Source organism: Onychostruthus taczanowskii, unplaced genomic scaffold (genome assembly GCF_017590055.1).
Source record: "Onychostruthus taczanowskii isolate IOZ18803 unplaced genomic scaffold, ASM1759005v1 scaffold20, whole genome shotgun sequence".
NCBI classification, from domain to species: domain Eukaryota; kingdom Metazoa; phylum Chordata; class Aves; order Passeriformes; family Passeridae; genus Onychostruthus; species Onychostruthus taczanowskii.
In genome coordinates, this window is record NW_024499240.1 from 4,655,708 (window position 1) to 4,676,408 (window position 20,701).

At 39.1% G+C, this 20,701-nt stretch overlaps 2 protein-coding genes across 3 annotated transcripts in view; one reads left to right on the top strand and one right to left on the bottom strand.

The window, feature by feature from the left end:
* The first annotated feature begins 4,841 nt into the window (after positions 1-4,841).
* Positions 4,842-16,584, top strand: PDK1 (pyruvate dehydrogenase kinase 1). The gene is made up of 11 exons (XM_041403386.1): positions 4,842-5,076; positions 8,231-8,372; positions 9,822-9,893; positions 10,449-10,633; positions 10,925-11,014; positions 11,300-11,377; positions 11,971-12,047; positions 12,727-12,825; positions 13,745-13,855; positions 15,038-15,151; positions 15,284-16,584. Exons 1-11 carry the CDS (start codon positions 4,959-4,961, stop codon positions 15,422-15,424), a joined length of 1,227 nt encoding a protein of 408 aa, XP_041259320.1. The 5' UTR covers positions 4,842-4,958; the 3' UTR covers positions 15,425-16,584.
* A 1,860-nt stretch (positions 16,585-18,444) lies between these two features.
* The window catches only part of LOC121335352 (neurabin-1-like), a 40,545-nt gene continuing 38,288 nt past the window's right edge, over positions 18,445-20,701 (bottom strand). For both annotated transcript variants that reach the window (XM_041403383.1, XM_041403382.1), the window contains one exon: positions 18,445-19,994. In XM_041403383.1, the coding sequence (XP_041259317.1) occupies positions 19,827-19,994 (168 nt within the window). In that variant the 3' untranslated portion in view covers positions 18,445-19,826. The remainder of the gene's footprint in view (positions 19,995-20,701) is intronic.

Consider the following 20,701-nt stretch of genomic DNA (forward strand, 5'->3'; position numbering starts at 1 on the left):
CAGCTGTGTGGCACGGGAAGAGCGCGAGCGTGTTTCCCTGTAGGGACTGTGTCACCAGTTGCTTTAGTTTTCTACTCCAGTCCTCAGATACCTTTCAATGTCTATCTTTCCAGGCCCCAGAGTCGTAATTCATACTATACACCTTTTACAGGCTCATAAACCTTGCTGAGTCCTAACCTTGTAAGCCTTGTAAAAAAAAACCACCACAAAACTCCTTATCCCAAAAGACTGCTGCTGTAACGGGCCTTAAACCCCAGCCAAGGTGGGACATTGTCACCATGAAGGGGTTGGGGACCTGCAGTTTGCATTCTTCATATTGCAAGACCCCTTTCTTTCTTTTCTAGCTCTGCAAAATGTTTGTTTGCAAGCAGCACCTTTTCAGGGCCCTACCTGCCTTAAATATCTCAGAAAACACAGAGAACAGATTTTTGCAAGAGGTGTCCTTGCTGCTGCAGACCAAGATAAATCCCCTTCGTCACTGATACACAATCCTAACCATGTATTCTATCCCTTAATCCCAGCATCTTGGGGGGATAGGGAAGGAAGGGACAAAGGAGTCAAATACTTTTGCTAGGAACATATCAAATAATGCAACTGATAAGTTGATTAAAAGAAATGTCTGCAGGATACTGCTTGTTTTCTTGAAGTGGAGGGGTCCAGCAGGGTACCCAGCACAGAGCCAAGAAGTGCATCACTGCCGGCCTGCCTGCGAGGCACTCTGAGCAATTCCAGCTTAGCAAGGAGGAGCAACATGGAAGCAGCCACCCTGGAGCACCCAAAACTGATGGCTTCCAATAACACCTTATCAAACAAGAAACTCTTTCCATGTAACACCCTGCAATATTAGAACTTAAAAAATAAATTAAATTGAAATTCAACAAAACATTGTGTTTCCAGTTCTTTTGAGGTCTGAATTGTTCTGTCCCATGTAAATTATTGATCCAGATGTATTAGAATTTCAACAACACCAATAAGCATGAATAGGAAAAATGCAAAATAGCGAAAAGAATACATTTCTCCTTTTTGGTTGGCATTAGAATTTACAGAAATTAGTACATTAGAGCTCTGGCCAGTGTCACACTGGATCACATAAGAGCAAACCCCTAGAAAATCATCAATGAGGGAAACAAGTTTCAGGAGAGAAAGAGCATTCACAGTTTTCTCCAGTATTCTAACAGAACATGTTTACATGGATCAGGATCTGATCAATTGTTTAAACAAGATGAGGAAAACTCCATTAGGTAAATAGATAAACTTTTATCCACAGTTACTTCTGTGACAGCTCATCCTGCACAACTTTTTCTGAGAAAAGTGCTCTCTGTTTACCTGAGTAGGTATGGTCCCTGGCTTACAATGAACAATGATTTATTTAACCTCTGGCAGCCTTTGCCACATCTTGTGGCTGGGGACTGCTGTCCAAAGATAAGTTCTGGCAGAAGGCCAGTTTTTAAGGCATGCCTGTAAAGCTGAAACACAAAACAACAGCACAGTAATATACACATCTAAAAGATGAAGCCAATCCAGAGCCATCATAAGAAATTGCAACAGTTTACAAAGACTCCGTGTACTGCTTGTAGGCACTGCTTTAAACTAGTGCTGGCTCACAGCTGAGAGGCCATCACAAAATGGTTCTGAGCACAGCAATTCTCAAGTACAAGTTCCAAACTATTACAAACTTGAGTAGCATGAGCTACTCCTTGGTTTTCCTGGAGTGGCCTACAAGTAGCAATAAGCAAAACCTGCATTTGTAGAAGTCTTGCAGAGACAGACAAGCTGTCTGTTTGCCCAGTTAGCCACCAGTCCCTGGCCAGAGCAGAACAAGCCATTCAGTTTGCAGCATAAAGATTAAGGGATGGTTGGATTACGAACCCGATGAAAAAAGCAGTCTCATCCTGCTTCATTCTCACATACTATTGGTGCAGTTCAGGAAAATGCACCAGGAAGCTGCATCTGGAAGCTGACTGAATCACATGTTTTCTGTATTTCAATGCCACATTAACAAGAAATAAGACAGCCTTAATGGGAGGAATCCAACAAAGCACTGAACGGATTAATGTGATTGCTGCATCAGAACTGCTCTAGTGGATGCCACAGGATATCCACCCCACTATCATGTCATAGGCAAGTCACAGGTACAAGGTTTGTTTGCAGGAAACCAATCAATATTGAAAAGTTACTTAATAAATTTATGGGACTGATACTAGTATCCACAATAGAAAAAGCAAATGAATGCAGGGCATTATCCACTGTTGATATTGTTGCTTCCTCTTTTCAGGAATAGCACTGGGAATGATACCAGCATTGGTATCTCCACTGAGATCAGGTTAGCCATCTCCACTGAGATCAGGTGAGCCATTAAAAGATTGCTTATCCTTCTCACAAGTGCAACCATTGCCAGCAGGAATCAAATTTGATTCACACATCAGCAAGTTCCCACAGGCTGGAGACCTTCACTTCTTTATTTTATTCAATACGGTAACCACAGCACACTGCACACTACGTATGTTTCTTCACTGTGGGTAAAATCTACTGTTAACAGTAATTATAAGGGAAGGTCATGAGGGCACCTTGCCCACTGAAATGCAAAAGGCAAACTGGGACAATGCTTCTTATTGAACAGCATTTCAGTATGGTGTAGTGTGGAGAGTAACTTGATGGATGGCACTGTTGAAGAGGCGTTCCTGATACATACTATTAACATTTAACAAAACCATAATAATTAGGTAACCAAAAACTTCCCTCCAATTACAACTGGAACATAGCACTAACCTGTTTATAGGCAGAGAAGCAAGAGGTGACCACCCTGTCACTCTGTGGAGCACCTGAACTGACTTCAGACATGGGGGAACTGTGCTAATGCACTCCCTCCCACCGCCCCTCAGGCCTGCTCTGCGATTTCAGGAGTTATCGCCCTCAGCTGCAGTGCAAATGAAACTGCCCCACTGTTACTAGGCTAGCTTCCCCCAAAATTTCCACTGCTTCAAAACTTGGTTTATGGCTAGGATGGAAACATATTTTTGACTAAAGTCAAGCATCTCCCGACCCAATAGAGAGCAGTACCAAGAGAGGCCCTTTGAACTCTCCCCCATCCCAGCAGGCTGTGACCATCAAGCCTGCCATACAGGAAAGACCATCCTCCTACAGCCCTCAAGGAGCAACTCTTGCCTGCTGAAAAATGTAAACTGAACTCAAGGGGAACTTTTCATAGTCACTTTGTACACAGGTATAGATAGATGCACACACCTCTGTGCCTGCGTGTGAATTATGGCCTGTGTAGTAACTAACAGAGTAAACCTTGCCTTCAAACTCTGCTAGGGCACAAGCTTAAACTCCTATCAAATACTAAATTATTGAAGCAGGTATGTTTACCAAAACAAGGGTAGAATTATGGAAAAATTAATATTATTTGAAAGTAGCTAAGTGCTTGCTTGGCATAAGTAGCTAGGATTATTATAGCAAGCTGAGCTATATGGCTACATTGCATTAGTCAAAGATGGATCACAGTGAAACCTGGAATTAACAGCCTAAACATTATTAATAGAATAGACAAAACTGTAATTTAAATATTACGCAAAAATTAATAGCTGCAGCAACCACATAATAGCACGGACTACAGAACTGACTGAAATTACCACAGAAACAGACCTAAGAGGATGTGAAGATGACCACGTGGCAAACACTTGGTAACAAAACAGCCAAGCAATGCCTTCATTGGCAAGCCAAGCAATGTCAAGGGCCCAGACTCTATTATGGCTATTGATCCACACCGTTGTGTGTAGAGTTTAGACTGTAATAATAATTGCCCAGGAATTTCTTTGTCTGGGGGTCCTTCTTTTGAGGCACTTAGCTCAAGCTACCAGGTATCAAAATTTATCTGTGCCATAGATCTCTCTGATAGAGATGAGAGCCTAGTGTCAAAGATGTCTTTCACATCTATACTGCAGTAAGTTTATCACAAATGCTTATAATCACTATTAATGGCCTTTTTTGTTACTATTCTAGATACTTCTAACAGAGCAGGAGAATAAACCATTCAATACACAGTTTGGTGCCTCACATGTTGCATTTTAACAGGCAGTAAAGTGATTCACTGTGACATACAGTCCAAGTGATTTTCTACCAACACAGACATATTGTGTTCATTCCTGACCGAACAGGAGTGCATCTGTATAGGCAGAATCCCTATTCTTCCTCTGTGTATTTGTTTGATTACCTTTTTTCTGGCAACTGAAAGAAACCCCAGCCCACCCCGCAGCTGGGCAGACACAGGTGCGATAGTGAGAAGACACACGGCTGTTTATGCCCTTGGGTGAGGCTCTGCCCTCCCGCCGGCCCTTCTGCGAGTTTCTACAGCTCCCGTTGCAGCCCGCGGTTCACCCACGCCGGGAGCCGAGTCCCTGCCGCCCACCACGGCTCCATCCCAGGCCGAGGGGGAGCCCCGGGAGCGCTGAGCCCGCACGGCCGCGTCCCCGGGCACCGCAATGCCAAGCGAGAGCCGCTGGTGCTCGGGCATCTCTCGGCCTCGCCGCGGGCCCTGGGGTCGCGGTCCCGGCCCCCGCACCCACAGCCCTCACGGCTCCCGGCCTGTGAGCAGGGCGCACCCGCAGCCCTTCGCCGGGCAGGCGGCGGCACCGGCACCCGTAACGTCGCGTACCTGTGCGTGGCCGGGCTCCTCCACGAAGCGAGCGTCGCCTCCTCCCGTCGAGCCCTCAAGGGCCGGGGACTGCCGAGCGTCCGCCTCAGGCGCCGCCGGGCACCCCCGCCCCTCTCCCTCAGAGCCGCCCTCTCCCCCGCCCCGCGCCGCTGTGGGGCCGGGCCGGGCGGAGACACCCACCCCCCTCGGGCACCTCCTCCCGGCGGCGCGGCGGAGGCGGCCGCGGCCTGGGCAGGGGCCGGGGGAGCGGCGCGGCGGGAAATGGCGGCCGGGCCGGGCTGAGCTGAGGGGACGGAGCTGCACCATGAGGCTGCTGCGCGCCCTTCTGCGCAGGGCTGCCCCGGGCAACATCCCGCAGCAGGTGGACTTCTACTCACGCTTCTCGCCCTCGCCGCTCTCTATGAAGCAATTTCTGGACTTCGGTGAGTCCCCGGCGAGCCGCCCTCGACCGCTGCCCCTCCTCCCACAGGTGCCTGTGAGGAGCGGGACGGCCACGACCCCTCACCCCGTCAGCGCTGCCCGGCTGTTGCTCATCTGTTAATGCTGTTTCTAGCAGAAAAGGGCTCTGCTTCCTTCTGGGGCAAGGGAGCCCAGCTGGCTCATTCCCGGAGACCGCGACTACGGCAAGGTCGAAATGTAGCTGAAAACTCCAGTTTTTGGCACCACCAGGCTAGTTGGGTGTTTTCCTGCAGAACACGCGGTGTTGGGGAGAGGTTGGGAACAGCTGTGACAACTGGTAGCGCTAGAGCAGTGACTCAGACAGGTGAGACGGGTTAAGCCTTCCGCTGAGCGGCATGCCGCCTTTTAAAGGCATCTTCCAACACGTGAAGCGTTTAGCCTCAGCTGGCGCCCAGGGAGCCGTCATCACTGCTCAGTCACTTGGCCTGTGCCCTACAGAAACATCCTAGCCAAATGTTGCTGTTTTAAAAGGTGTGTGAGATAAGGAACAGGATGCAGACACCGGGAGCCATCCTGGAGGGTTTGGAAGCTAGTCTTGAAACTGAGCAAATCAGTAACAGGATACTCAATCTTACACTCAGTGCCAAAACCACTTTAATGCTTCCAGGTTTGACTGTCAGCTTGGAAACAAAATGATCACAGGAATTGTTCTATTGTGTTTCAAAGCAAAGACCACATAGAGGAAGGTTGTGTAAGTCACACTGAGACACCTTTTCAAAGGCTGAGGATGGAGCCATTCTATAGTACGTTCTCTTTCTGTATCCAAGGCATTTTGGTGTGTGTACATGTTTACATGTTATATATTTAACTAGTTAATAGTTTCATGGCTTTTTATAGTTTTGCAAGTGGACTAATCCTAGGAAGTAATCTTAGAACCCCAAGCTTTGTACAAGCAGGAAGACTTATAAAGAAGATTTTCTCATAATTATCTGCTATCACTTCATCCATCTATTTAATGTTTCACTTGTGGCAATGAAATGTATCTGACATTTAAAACTCCAGATTCCTACAGGAACTCCACCATATGTTCTGTTGCTGCTGTACTTTTAAGCAAAGAAGCTTGCAATTCAGAGTTTGCTTTGACCTGCATTATTTAACCATTACTGATAAAATGCTTACCATTAAATCAATGTTTATTTTCAAGGCACACTATTTTCTTGTGTCAGAAGATAGCCTACTTTTTTGCTCTTAGTACCTGAACATAAGGTAAAAATAATCTTGAAACTTCTACAATATTTTTTCCTCTCTTTTGTTTAAGGATTTAATCCTTACAGATTTAATCTTTACAGAGAGTAAAAACTAATAGCAGAAATAAAAGACTGCAAGACAGAGACAATATTTCTCTATAAGACATTCTGTAGCTATTATAATCTGATGGTGTTTTCATTAAGGATTTTTTTTTTGCTGCTTTTGCAAGAGTGAGAACAGTCAAAGAGGAAATAATAAAATCTGGTAAAGCTAACTTAAAAAAATGAAATATTCTGTAAGCAAATTTAGGTCTGGTCTTGGGTTATAAGACCACAGTATTTTCTGTAGGAGTTTTACTCATTCTTTGCCTAGATAGAGACTGTAGCTGCACATGGGAAGAGAGTAATTTTCCTGTTCAATTTGCCTGCTTTATACTGCCTTCCATATTTGACCCAAGATTGCAAAGATAAGGCCTTCAGATACAAAAACTATTTTGTGAAACCTAATTTTTTGAGTATATGAGGCATTTAATGATTATATTTACACTTTAATACCTCCAATCTGATTTGCTCTTGGAATTTTACCCAAGAAAAGGGAAAGGCCAGTAACAGTCATGCCTGTGCAATCTGACTAGGGAGAAGCATGGAAGGTTTCTAGGCAGAGGTCATATGTAGACAGTGCATAATGCTGGTAAGTGCCATTGTGGAGGAATTTCTTGTAAATTATTCACTTTTTTTTATTAACTGACATTCTTTCATCAGTGTAGTTTATTATGTGTCTGAGTCTGCATGCTTTAAAATAAACTGCTCTATTTCAATGTGGTGAAGATTTTTCATGTTTAAGGCAGTCGCAGCTTCCTTTTTTCTTTCCTCATCCCTTCCTTTAATCTTCTTCCCCACCTTGCCCTTGCCAAATGGAAGGAGGGAACTGAGCAGTAACACAGGAGTTCATTTGTAGGAGCCACGTGTTGTGAAACACCAGAGCTGAAGCGTACACTTCACTGCAGCAGATGGGCAGGTTAGGAAGTTCAGATGCTGTTTACCTGACAGTCTTTAAGTCTAGAAAGAAGCCTGGCTGAGAACGAAGTACAGCACTTCTTAGTCTCTTCCCCACGCTGCACCCTCCTTTCTCACCTAGGAAAACAAGCTTTGTGGGAGTAAAAGCAGGTCTTGATTTTAATAACCACATTTAATTCCCACCCCCACAGATGACACTTGTTCTTACAAAAGGACAGGTTGGTTATCAAAAGAGGCAGTATTTTCCCTTCTAGCTTTTAAAAATGTAAACATTTTAACGTATTAGTAACCTAATGGCTAAGCAGAGTAGCTGTCTTGCTTTCATTTCTTTCTCACTATTCGCGTGAATTCGTTCACCTGACTTCTGTTCCTGTAAGACTGAATTTAAACTATAACAGATTTAGTTGAAAATGAGATCTCTATTACTGAATTTATTTTTTGAAAGTGTTTGAGAATGAGTTATGATAATTCACTAAGATCAGTGATGAAAAGCATACATTAAAAGTGATACTTTCTCAAGCATCCTTCTCATAGGTAGTTTCCTGTGCTGGTTTCATTTGCTTCTCTGACGTGCTCAGAGTGACATTGTTTGATCAGTGCTGGTTAGTTTGCTGCAAATAAAGTGAACAATATATGTGGATAGAAGCCATATTTAAAGTTGAACAGTAGAGGTCTGTAACTGTTGCATTAGTTTCTGTTCATATGTGGAAGATTCTCATTACTGCAACAGGAAGGTTTCAGTATGCGATAAATTTTGAAATACAAGTGGGCTGCTGCCATGAAACAAACAGCAGCTTGCCAGCCTGGTGGAGTCTGCTTTGAAATCAAGGTATACGCCTCTTATGCAAGAAAGTAAGTTTGTGCAGTTCTCCACCACAGTATTGACTTCACTCTGATGTCATATTGGTCTTAGGATCTGAAAATGCTTGTGAAAAGACTTCATTTATGTTTCTGCGACAAGAGCTGCCTGTGAGATTGGCAAACATAATGAAGGAAATAAGCTTGCTTCCAGACAACCTCCTAAGAACACCTTCAGTTCAGCTGGTGCAGAGCTGGTAAGAACAGTGACATTCCATTCCTTGGAGGCTGACCTCCTGCATATACACAGGTTGGAGGAAGTCACTCTCTTCTCCTGAAAGGACATTCATAGGCTTGTTACATGAACATTGCTAAATATACCAGTGTGATCAGAAACTAAATTTACAGATGTGGGAAAAAAGCATTTAGGACTAATTAGAGAACCCCAAGGGAATTAAAAAAATCATTAAGTATTGCACACACTCATGTATGAGGAATAATTTTTTTTTTAAAAACAAAAATCCACCAGAAGAATGTTTAATAGGGAACTTACCTAACAGCGAAGAAGCTAGTTGAAGAAAACTACAGAAGCAAACTAAAGTCCAGAATGTTTGCAAAAACATAGCAGAAACCATTTACAAAACAGGTTGACTGTTTACTCTCAGCAGACTGAGAGTAAAGGTATAGAAAATATGAAGAAAAAGCAATAGAAAGTTCCCAAAGCCAAAACATAAAACAACAGAGAGAACATGAAGGTATTAAAGTAAAAAAAAGACATTATTTGAAAAGTAAAGTGTGCTTCCAAGTAAGGATCTTAGGCATAAACTTTTTAAAGATGAAAGCAAAACAAAGAGATTCCTTGGTAACTGCTAAAGGCACAAGGATTTCTGTAAAGGCTTTTAAAGTTAAGATATCTGCCAAAAATCTGCCAGTAAATGGGATTGACTAGATGACTGAATATGAAAAGAGCTATCAATGAAGATAGCTTAATGAATTCTTACTGAAACACTAATGCTTACATTCTCATGATCCTAGATGACACTGATCAAATGGGAAATTAATTCCATTTGGGCAAATGCAAAGTAGAACACAGGGAAGAACCTCCTCTGCTGTGTGCTTGCTTCCTTACAATGGGAAAGAAATGTTGATGCTATTGGGAATATTTTTCTGCATATGTCAATTGATGGCAAGAAGGAAAATAGTATTAGGAACTAAATAACCAATGGGTAGGAATATAATTGTACCACTGTGTTAGCCCATTATTCCCCTGAATTGCATGCAGCTCCATCCTGAACAGAAAAGACCAAGAGGGATAATCAAAGGGTTGGAACAATTTCTACGTGAGGAGAAACCAAACAGAATTCTTCAGCTTGGGGAAAGGGATGGCAGAAATACTTAAATCATGCACAAATGGAGAGATTTTTCTACTAACAGGAACACGCAGGGGCTGCAAATAAGTAATCGCCTACTGGGTTTAAAACACAAAGATGATATTTGGTGCATTCTAATTAAATTGTGGAATTCATTGCTCTGGAAATTTTGGAAGAAAACATCATCAATGGATTAAAAGGAATCTAACAAAATTCACAGGGAGACAGGTAGAATGATTTGGAAACACGAAACATTGGAAGACCACAAATTGCGAACCAGAGAGATCTGGGGAGGCATATTAGAATTGATCTTTATCCTCTTTGTTTCATTGAAAGGTACGTCCAAAGTCTTCAGGAGATTCTTGACTTTAAGGACAAAAGTGCAGAAGATTCAGGGGCCATTCACAGGTAAGGCTTTGCTGTCACATATATCTTGTTAATATTGTATTGGAGACCTGGCAAAAAAACAATATCTGAAAAAAAATTTCCTATCTCAGATCTTTACAGAAGAATTGCAGCAATGTCATCCCCTGTCCCTAAAAGGACGGTACCTTAAAACAGGCAATTAAACACTTCAGCATAATGTCATTCTGTAGAATGCTCTGGTCTGTGCTGGCTGACCAGAAGTGCCATTTGACAGGCATGGGTTGTTCTGCATGAAAACAGCTGGCATAGATTTTTCTTTCTCTTGGCAGATATCAATTCTATCTTGACATCTTTATTTATAATCTTGATTCTTGGCAGCATCAAGATAATAACTAATTTTATAAACAGTCTGAATTGTGGATTACTGATTGTTTCAGTGCTAGTCACCTGAAATGTACTGTAAAGACCTGATCTGCCTTCTTACTGCAGTAGGCAGATGTGATATTTTTGTTAAATCTTCATTTTTGTAGACAGGCACTGCTTGCTGGAGGATTAAATTCCCTTGAAAGTGAAATAGTAACAATGTATTCATTTCAGTTTTACAGATACCGTGATAAAAATCCGGAATCGCCACAATGATGTAATTCCTACGATGGCTCAAGGAGTAATAGAATACAAGGAAAGCTTTGGCATTGATCCAGTGACCTCACAGAACGTGCAGTATTTTTTAGACCGCTTCTACATGAGTCGCATTTCAATCAGAATGCTCCTTAATCAACACTGTAAGTGTCCAAAGGAGGGGAAATGATACCTGTACCATGTCAACTGTATTTTCTTTTAATATTTAAGTGCTTAATATGTACTAAGGTGCCACTTAGGAGGATACTATTTGCCTTGCTATTTATAACTTATTCTTAATACATTCCTAAAATATTTATTAATAGCAGGCTTTTCATTATGGTGAGGACTGAAATTATAAATTGCCTATAGATTTTTTATTTAGCAAAATGGAAGACACAAACTAAAATCATAAAGTTACGCTGGATATTAAATGATGTTTTCTTTTTTGGCAGCTTTACTGTTTGGTGGGAAAATTAATCCAGCTCATCCAAAACATATTGGAAGCATCGATCCTAACTGCAATGTTGTTGAAGTTATTAAAGGTAAATTCAGATGATAAGAATCCTGAAAACTTACATGAGAGTCTATACTAAGCGTAGATACACATCCTGATATGCATATATTGTTTTGTTCTTGCCTACCAGGAGCAGAAGTTTTTATTTGATGTGAAATACAATTTTGTTTCTTTTTCCTATAAACGCAGTTTTTTATGAAAAGTACAAATCTCCCTGACAGTGCAGAGTACTTTCAAAAATTTTTTGTGGCAGATTCTAAAGGAGAAAAAAAGTGGGAGGGGAAAATGTAACTTCCTGTGTTTTTTATTGTAGATGGCTATGAAAATGCCAAGAGACTTTGTGATTTATATTACATGAGCTCTCCAGAACTTATCCTTGAAGAGTTGAATTGTGAGTGAGTGTGGACAAGGCATGCTCTTGAACATCATGATGGCTTCTTTAAAGGAGCTGGTGCTGAAATGTTCCGCTTTTCACATAGTTCACGTGTTCTCTGTATCTACTGGGGTTTTTTAGATCTGACAGAATGTTTCCCCATTCCTGCCTTTAATCAGAAAACTGACATGAGCAGAAGTTTTTGATTCTACAGCAGTTGATATAACAAATTTTAGCAGGCTCCTTCCCTTGCTAATATTTCAATGTCATTACTGCATCTAACCCTCTCTGCATTTGTTGCGACATGTTAAAGATTTATACAAGACTTTGTATTCCATCTTTGTGATACCTATGAGGAGGTTATTTGAAAGAACTATGATATGCCCTAGTCAGTGATCCCATAGTGGGTTTTAAGATTAATTTCTAAAGCAGCAAGCAACATTTGAAAATCTTAATCATGATTTTGATTAACATACAATTTTTTCAAAAGATTTCTATTCAAATTTTCCTTCATTAAATTTAACAATACAAATTCACATTTTCAATTACTGTGGGAGTGAATAAAAAACATCTCATTTGCTATTTAATTATTTAGACTCTCTTCTCTCCAGCTAAATCACCAGGACAGCCTATGCAAGTGGTGTACGTGCCATCACATCTCTATCACATGGTTTTTGAACTTTTCAAGGTCTGTGCACTTACCATTAATTACACAATTCTTTCATACATCTTTGTTTACTGAGATTGTATTGCTTTGACTTTTCGAACTGATTCTAGATCACAGCATGTTTTTGCAAGTGCAAACTTCTTGCCATTTGACTGCAGCAACACAGCTACTCTGTACTATTAGAGAAACAATAACTGCATAGAAAATGAACAGCTTTGGAAGATGTATCTCTTTAACCTAGCCACTGAATACCTTCTGAATAGATAGCTTAAATCTTAAAATGTATGATATTAGTTAATAAAGCAAGTGAGAATAAGATATCCCATAAATTGTGTATTTTCAAATCTGGTAAAATAAATAACACATCCTACAGAGCTTTCCTCCAGCAGTTTAGTCCTAGACTTTTCTTGGACTTTGTGTCAAATTGCATGTACTATGTGCATTAAAAAGAATTCTAGCACCCAAATGCTGTGCATTAAACTATTCACGTTTCCTTTAAAAAAATTAAATATTTGAAGTCTCTTAATTCTAATAAACTAAATATATACTGATACTGAATAAACTAGGAATATAAAAAACCCATTCTAAACCAATATACATTTATTCTGATTCTTAAATACATGATTAAAATAACTACTAAATGATATTTTAAGTTAATATACAAAGTGAATAGGATTTAAGTTGTACTTGGAAATTACAGAATGCAATGAGAGCCACCATGGAACATAATGCTGATCGATGCATTTATCCTGCAATTCATGTACACATCACGCTGGGAAATGAGGATTTAACTGTGAAGGTACTCATGTTTTTTTTTACTATTCTGAAAGTTATTTTGATTTGTGTTCTCTTTTCCTGCCATGAGCAGCATATTAGTAACCTGAGCTGGTGATCTGGTTCCATCAATAGATTGTATGTGATGATGCATGTAAGTAAAGAACGCTTATGGGATTTTACATACTGCCTCATGAAGAGGCTGCAGTCACACTGAGGGCTCTGCAATAGCATCCTGTACTTGCTTGTGTCTTGCCTAGCTTAGAAGCAACCTAAAAATGAAGTAGCACCTTTATACAATCGTAAATCAACATTTCCTAAGTGACAGTGACAGAGCTATACAGGTGTGAAACAGCTGAAGAAAGGGAAATATATATTGTATATTCCACACAAAACAAACCTCCTGAAGTACAGTTTGCAGCTTCTTTTTTCTGTAAAACATCCATCTTTGATTTCAAAGACCAGCTGCACACACAGCGTTTTTCATAGGTCTAACTAAACTATAGTGAAACAACTCCTTTGACTTACTCCTTCAAGTAATAGGTTTTAGTAAAATTATATTTAAATGGCAGTATTCTTGAGGAATAAAGATAAAATACACAGCGAACCTAGCATTTGCTGAAAGGTATAGATAGTGACTTCAGACAAAAGTGTGTGATGAACAAGATAAAAGCAGTGCACAATTCAAGCAGAATTTCCTTTTCTCCAAGAGATTATGAATGCTTCTTATGGCAGTATTTTATTTAATGGTTTGGATAAAGGATGAAAGGGAAGGATTCATCTCTCTTTGGTCATTGTTGAAGGTGAGAATTAAAGAAAATCTGTAACTTAGTAGGAACACCTTCAAATGATACTTTACCTTAACTTTCTCTGGCTTATTGTTAGAGAGAAGCTGCCTTTTATAAAAATGTATTCAGGGATATAAATGCTCCTTCTTGTTCCAGATGAGTGACCGTGGTGGTGGTGTTCCTATGAGGAAAATTGACAGACTGTTCAACTATATGTATTCAACAGCACCACGTCCTCGTGTTGAGACATCACGAGCTACACCTTTGGTATGCAAGACTTTTGTACCACGGCGTCCTGGATAGGTCTAATTGTCACAAAAAACATTTAGCTAAATCTATGAAATGTTGACTTTATAGATATTACATTGAGTAATATTTGAATTTTACTTAATTCAAGCTTAATTAAAGTATTTTTCAAAAATTAACTGAAAAATGGCATAAAATACCAAAAATTATTTTTTAAAATTTGTTCAAGATTCTCTTTTTCTCTACTAAATCTAAAGATCAGCCACGTCAAGCAGAATACTTAGCTATGCTGTACATACTGCAGTGAGGGCAGGATTCAGAATTATTTTTGTAGCCACTGAATGAAAGGAATAATTATAGCAGTGACTTTAAATCAAGGCCATATTTCATTTGTATTGTGTAGTCAATTGTACTAACCCCCAGCAAGGATGAAGGTACATAGATGTGACAGGGCATATGAAAAATCCACTTTGGTCTCATGTGAATGTAATAAATGCACAAGAAATAAAGCCTAAGCTCTCAGAAATCAGAATCTCTGAACAGCTTTCCTGTATTTATTCTCCCACATTGCATAATTTAAAAATATATGTAGTTCTGCATGTAGATGACTCTGCAACTTACTAAACATGAGATCTTTATAGAGGAGTGTTCTGTATGCTGAGAGATTACCTCTAAAATTTAAACAAAAATTAGTATTTAAACAAAATATTTAGTATTTAAACAAAAAAATCACACTTAACACTTCAGGGCTCTGTCCTTCTACTGCAGCCAGGGCCTGGTAGAATTTCAGTATAAGCTGCAAAGTCATAGATGTTGTGTCTTGAACCTTTTTTATATTATACTCACGATGTGTATTTGACTTAAGAACTCTGAGTAGTTCAGATTAGTAGCTCCATGAAGCGTGATGGAGACAAGCAGCAGAGTTTTCTCCAATGGCATCTCTTCAAACAGCTGCCATAATGCAAGAAGGGTTACCTACCAGCTCTGCCTGACAAAGGAATCCGTTTTCTCATAATCACAATAATTCATGCATTCTTCTGTTTTTGGGGTATATAACAGCTTTGGGGAGGGCATAATAGTTAACACCTGAACTTCTGTTTCTGTCAAACATCGTGCTTAGTTTGTCTATTTTACCTATTAAGTTTAACAGAAAATGCCACTGATTAATGCAATTAATGGAAGTATACTTTTTCTCCTGATCAGGCTGGATTTGGTTATGGCTTACCCATATCACGTCTGTATGCACAGTACTTCCAAGGAGACCTGAAACTGTATTCCTTAGAAGGCTATGGTACAGATGCAGTTATTTACATCAAGGTATGATGTAACAACCTACTCTAATTTTACATTTATCAGCAACTCTAATCTGAACTGCTAATAGAACTCCTTGTTCTGTTATGGTAACTTCAATTAAAAAGAATCATCAGCTAGAACCTTTTCTCCTTACAGGCCTTATCAACAGAATCAATTGAAAGACTCCCTGTGTACAACAAAGCAGCCTGGAAACATTATAAAGCAAACCATGAAGCCGATGATTGGTGTGTGCCAAGCAGTGAGCCAAAGGACATGACCACTTTCCGGAGTATGTAGCTTTTTCTTCAGCAGCTCCTAAGTAGGTTTGTCTGTAAAGGGAATTTAGAAGACCTGATTTATGATGTTGAGCCACTTCTGATATGTGAAAGTAATTTTAAATTTGAGTGTAGTGAGGCTTTTCTGAAATTAAAAAACCAACAGCCACCAAAACCTCCAAACATGCACTTATAAAAAAAGGTCATACTTCATTTGTTTCACTTTCTATTTATGACTGCTTTCAGAGCTAAGTCAAAGGAACAATATTTTGGTTTTTATAGGGATCAATGCAACAGCTATCACATCTGGTATTAATTTGTATTATTAAAAATAATTTTTTTAGAAAAACTATTTAAAAAGCCCACTGGAAAATCTATTTAAAAAGCCCATATTCCCTTATACAGTTCTACAGATTAACGAAAAACTCGTGTAAGAAATGTCGAGCTCATTGCTATACCTTTGCAACTGTATGGCACTTCCTTTTACCTTAAGCATGCTGAAGCTTAATTTTGCAAAGTTACATATATTGCCTACATACACTGCCTACATCAAGGTGGTGTTTTCAGCTGTAGAAATCACACCTCTATAGGGAAAAAAAATTTTAAAAAGCATTTTTAACTGCTACTACTGGTATAATGTATCTCAGGTATGTGGCATCAGTTTTACTTCTTTGGTTGTAATGTGAATATATAATAGATGTGAAAATCTTACCTTGCCCTGATCATTGTGAATTAAAAACCAGCATTGGCTTGTGTACAGTAGAGAAATGTTAGTCTTGCATTTGCCTGTATTTCTATAGGTCATACCAAAATGCAGTATCAACATTCTAGCCTTTGTAAGATCTCAGACTTGGGTATGTCAGATACAGCTGTAAATGAAACTATTTTAATAAACAGATTCTTAAAATTTGTCTGTAATAGGGCATCTCTATTACTTTGACAGTATAAACTGCCTTCTCAGGAGTAAGTAAGAATAAGTGGAATTAACAGTTTTTGAAAATACCTTTGCATTTGTGATATGCTTCTGGCCTCACTTTCATTAACTGGAAGTCGCACTATAAACATGATATCAAGAATATGTTAATCAGTCAAAGACAAATCAGAACATACAGGGAAAGCTAGAGGGGGGAACGAATATTACATTTCAGATACAGAGTCCTTCCAATAAAGAATTCAACTTAATGCCTACTGTACTAGCTTTGTACCTCAATCCCTGTCATTCCTAAGCATTTTTGGAGTGATGCAGTTAAAGCCATTGAGAACGAATCCTTTTCTCTATTAATTAAACTGTATGTAATTCTGTGGGTTTTGTTCTGCAGCAGACATGCATAATCCATCTCAGAAACAATAAGCCTAGCTTTTGCTTTTTTACTATGTCTGTGCAGAGCAGAAGGTGAGATACCACAAGTGAGGGGGATAGGTAGGATGTTGGAAATTGAAGTCATGCTACTCTAGTTGTAGCTGAGCAAGATTCAAGATTTATCACCAGCTACCTCCCTAGCGAAGTTCTGCAAAACAACAAAATGGTTTTATACCCTGGTTAAGCTAATGTAGATAACTTTAATAGAAGTGCATACTGCATACTGTTAGTATGCATACTGGGCTGTATGCAGTTAAACTAACAGTCTGAGGGAGGATTATTGTGTCTTAATTGCCACCAGATCAGCAGGGTTACCTACTCCACTCAAGCTTGTGGGCACCTTGAAGCCCCTGTTCTTCCTTACAAGGATGTGAGTCGATAACTAGCACACCTTTCAATGTGCAGGGCTACAAGTGAGGAGAACAGAGCTGTTCTCTTTGGCCCTGCAACATGATGTGAGAAATGCCACCTAGTGTGAAATGGGGCCTGTATAAATGCTGGAATGGACGCTTGCAGCTATTGCTTTTGCTAAACTGAAGCCAAAAGTTACAGCAAGGGCTTTTAAAAAATCAGGTCTGAAGCTGAGCATTCTAGCCTTTAAATCTTTTAACTAACTCAGATGACTTTAGTAACATCGGACAACTACGAGTGGTATTTCTGAAGAAAAGCTAACAGTTTGTTTTCTACAAAGTCTATTAAGTATTTTAGATATTACTGTAATAAAGTCTCCTTCATGTTCTCAGCTAACTACCAACTGAATTCTGATTACCAGAGCACCTTGCTGTATAATTATATTTGTAGTTACCTTTGCCTGCGACCCCAAATGATTGTGGTGAAAACACAAGTGCACTATGTTTTGATTTACAATATTTAATCCTAGTTAAAAATTTGATCTTGGATAACTTTTGCTTTAAATAGAAGTGCAGAAGACAACTTTTGTGTTTAGTATTTTCATTACTATACTGAAGTCATTGCGAGCACACTGGTTAAGTTGAAGTGAATCACTACAGAAAAGTAGTATACTATCAAAATGCTGAGATTAATAGTTTTGTATACAAATTAGCACAGTGTTGCACTGTAAAGTTAATATTGGTTTGTGTTATTTTTTTGGAATAATTGCTGCATTTATTCATTAAAACTATTGTGAAAATGAAACTTTTTTGGGTGACCGTGTAGTTTGGTACTGAGCTTGTTCAGTGCATCCAGCCTTCTTGTTCAACATCAGCCAGATGTTAAACAGTGTGGGCTCTGATAATCAGAGTTCTCATGCTTGGGTGCCAGGGGAGTTTACCATCCCTGCTGTGGCCCCTCCTTACCTGTAACAGCTCTGCACACCAGGCAACCTCTGAAACCATCATTTCCACTAGTCTCTTTCAGGAGAAAACTCTTCCCAGGGTGCAACAGTATTCTTAAAGAAAATAGGTAATACTGGGGTTCTAGCAATATTCTAGTGTGCTAGTGTGAAAACACTCAACTTTCTTGAATTAATTAAATGGTGGTTTTACATGGGAGATCCTGAGCATTTGATGATTCCATACTTCTAATTCCTTTCTCTTTCACCAGTAGGGCAGCATTCCTCTTTGGTTCAAGGTCTGTAAGTTTGGCATATAACTCAAAGCTACTGTAAACAAAGTAAATAAGTTAAATCTTGACCACAGGATGCATAAAACTGAAATATAATATCTTTTAAAAAGTGTTTATTACCAAGATTTTCAAACTTTATTTTGGAAATGCTTAGTGTGCAGAAGCATTTCCACAGAGTCCTTTTGCTGAAATTCTTAAGACATTTATACAAAAAAATAATAAATGTGAAACACCAACAGTGAAGTTCATTCATTTAATGGAAATGAAAAACAGTCCATAGATTTAAAGGAGAACTTGGTCCACATAAACGAACTATGTAAGTTTTGTTCCAGTCCATTCTAGGGTGGAACTGGTATTTAATCTAGTCTATGTTTCTGGAATAATCTAAATTAAGGAAGTGCTCTTGTAGTATCTCTAGAAAATAGTATGTAAATATACAAAACACCAAGTCATTTTCTAAGCTATTTCAAGAATCAAATCCTCCTTTAAAGAGAAATAATCAATCTGTAGTCTACAACTGAACATTTAAATACAAGGTAGAAACCCAGGGCGTCAGTGATCATTTTTCCTACAATTCTTCCCTCAGTATTTTAAGTCTGAAAAACAGTATTGTTTAAAATTAGCAAATATATAAATTTGGTCCGCAAAAAATCTTGTTGCATTTAGAAAAGAGAAATACATGTATTGCAAATTGATCTTATTCATAGCATAAATCTATAAAACTATGTATTATTTAGGAAAAATAGGTTAAAAAGGATCTTATTTATAGGCTTAAACCTTGTCCCAACACCATATGGGTAGTGTACAGAAAACTTAGTATTATGCTTAGGATATGTAGTTTGTGAAAACTACTGAGTATTTCTTGTTATTTTCTCAATAAATTGCAACACATAGAATTCAAAAACTATGTGCTACTAAAGTGAACTTCGAATGAAGTTCTGGAAGTAAAAGAATTAAAATAATCCTAAATTCGAAATACATGCTTTCTTTTTAAATTAATTTGACATTACCATTTCTTAAACTTAATTTTTTACTATACATCTTTAGTGGCAACAGATAAACAGACTGTCACAGACTGAATTTGTTGGCAGGATTTTTCTATTGTCCCTCTATCACCTTCAACTCTATCAAATGCTAGTTGACTAATACTGGAATGATTTTTAATACAGTATTCTACTTTTCACAAACATCAATTTCAATGAAAAGGGCATATGACACCTTAGAAGCAGAAATATTACTTAAGGCAGAAAGTTAAATTATTGTCCATTAGTACAGGCAGAGTCAACTAGAAATAAAAATACTGAAAACATTATTTCATTTTATTGGGCTGTAATGGGGAGGGACCACAATTAAAAAGTAAAAAACCACCTACCACGTTGAACTGTTGCACTTTCCCTCCTCCCTCAATTGTACAATTATATACAAATCTGCTGAACTTCCTCAAGATTAGGCAAGTCTGCACTAAAATAAAATGGTCATTTTAGCAGCTTGATTCAAGAGTGGCCACAACTCTGCCAGTCTTGCGAACCTCTTTCTCCTTCTTTTGAACCTTTTCCTTCTGCTTTTCCAGTTTTTCCTGTGTTTTTTTAATATCCTTAATTTTTTTCTTTATTGTCGATCTGTCATTTTGACTGGAAACTCCCAAAGCCTTTGGAGGAGGAAAACAAAACAAAACCTCATCAGTAATTTTTTTCAACAGCACTCCTAACAATGCTTGTACTTTAACAATAAAAGAAAGTGTTATTCCCTTTGTGACAAGATAGTCTGTTTATTTGAAAAGTAAGACTTAAGGCCCCAAAAACATTGCAAATAATCATTTGGGTAACAAGGTAGGTAAGAAAACCAAGGCCAGCTCTTCAGTTGTGAAATAACAATTTTGTGTTGCATTTTACAAACACGTAAACCCCTGAGAATTTCCAGAAAATAACATCATTGGTATTAGTCTCCAGATATTTTTCTAGCTCTTTTTATACACGAGGAATTTTCACTCGGTAACAGCTCCTTAATTCGAAGGATTTTAAGGCGCGCTGTAAGAGGCGGCTCAGAAGCGGACGGCACACTTCCATTTGCGAGCGGCAGGTGGCAGCACGCGATTCCGTCAGCCCAAGGGCGCCAGGAGCGCGCTGGGCTCCGGGCTTCAGCTCACGGTTCTCAGCTGGAGGCTGGCATTTGACAGGCCAGACACCGGTATTTCCTCTGTGCCCACGAAATTGTATAAAATACAGGACATTTCGTGTTGCAGGTCTATTTAAAATGCAGGCATATTTTGGAGACTGAAGCTGTTAACACCTTTTTTCCCCCTAAGCCCATCAAATTCTGCTATTGATCATGAATAATAATTTGCCTTACGCCAGA

Bases quoted from the DNA above. Each gene is read 5' to 3' on its own strand.
- PDK1 (XM_041403386.1), top strand. From the start codon at position 4,959: ATGAGGCTGCTGCGCGCCCTTCTGCGCAGGGCTGCCCCGGGCAACATC. The intron at 5,077-8,230 runs GTGAGTCCCCGG...TATTGGTCTTAG, and splicing joins GAAGCAATTTCTGGACTTCG to GATCTGAAAATGCTTGTGAA. The intron at 10,634-10,924 runs GTAAGTGTCCAA...CTTTTTTGGCAG, and splicing joins AATGCTCCTTAATCAACACT to CTTTACTGTTTGGTGGGAAA.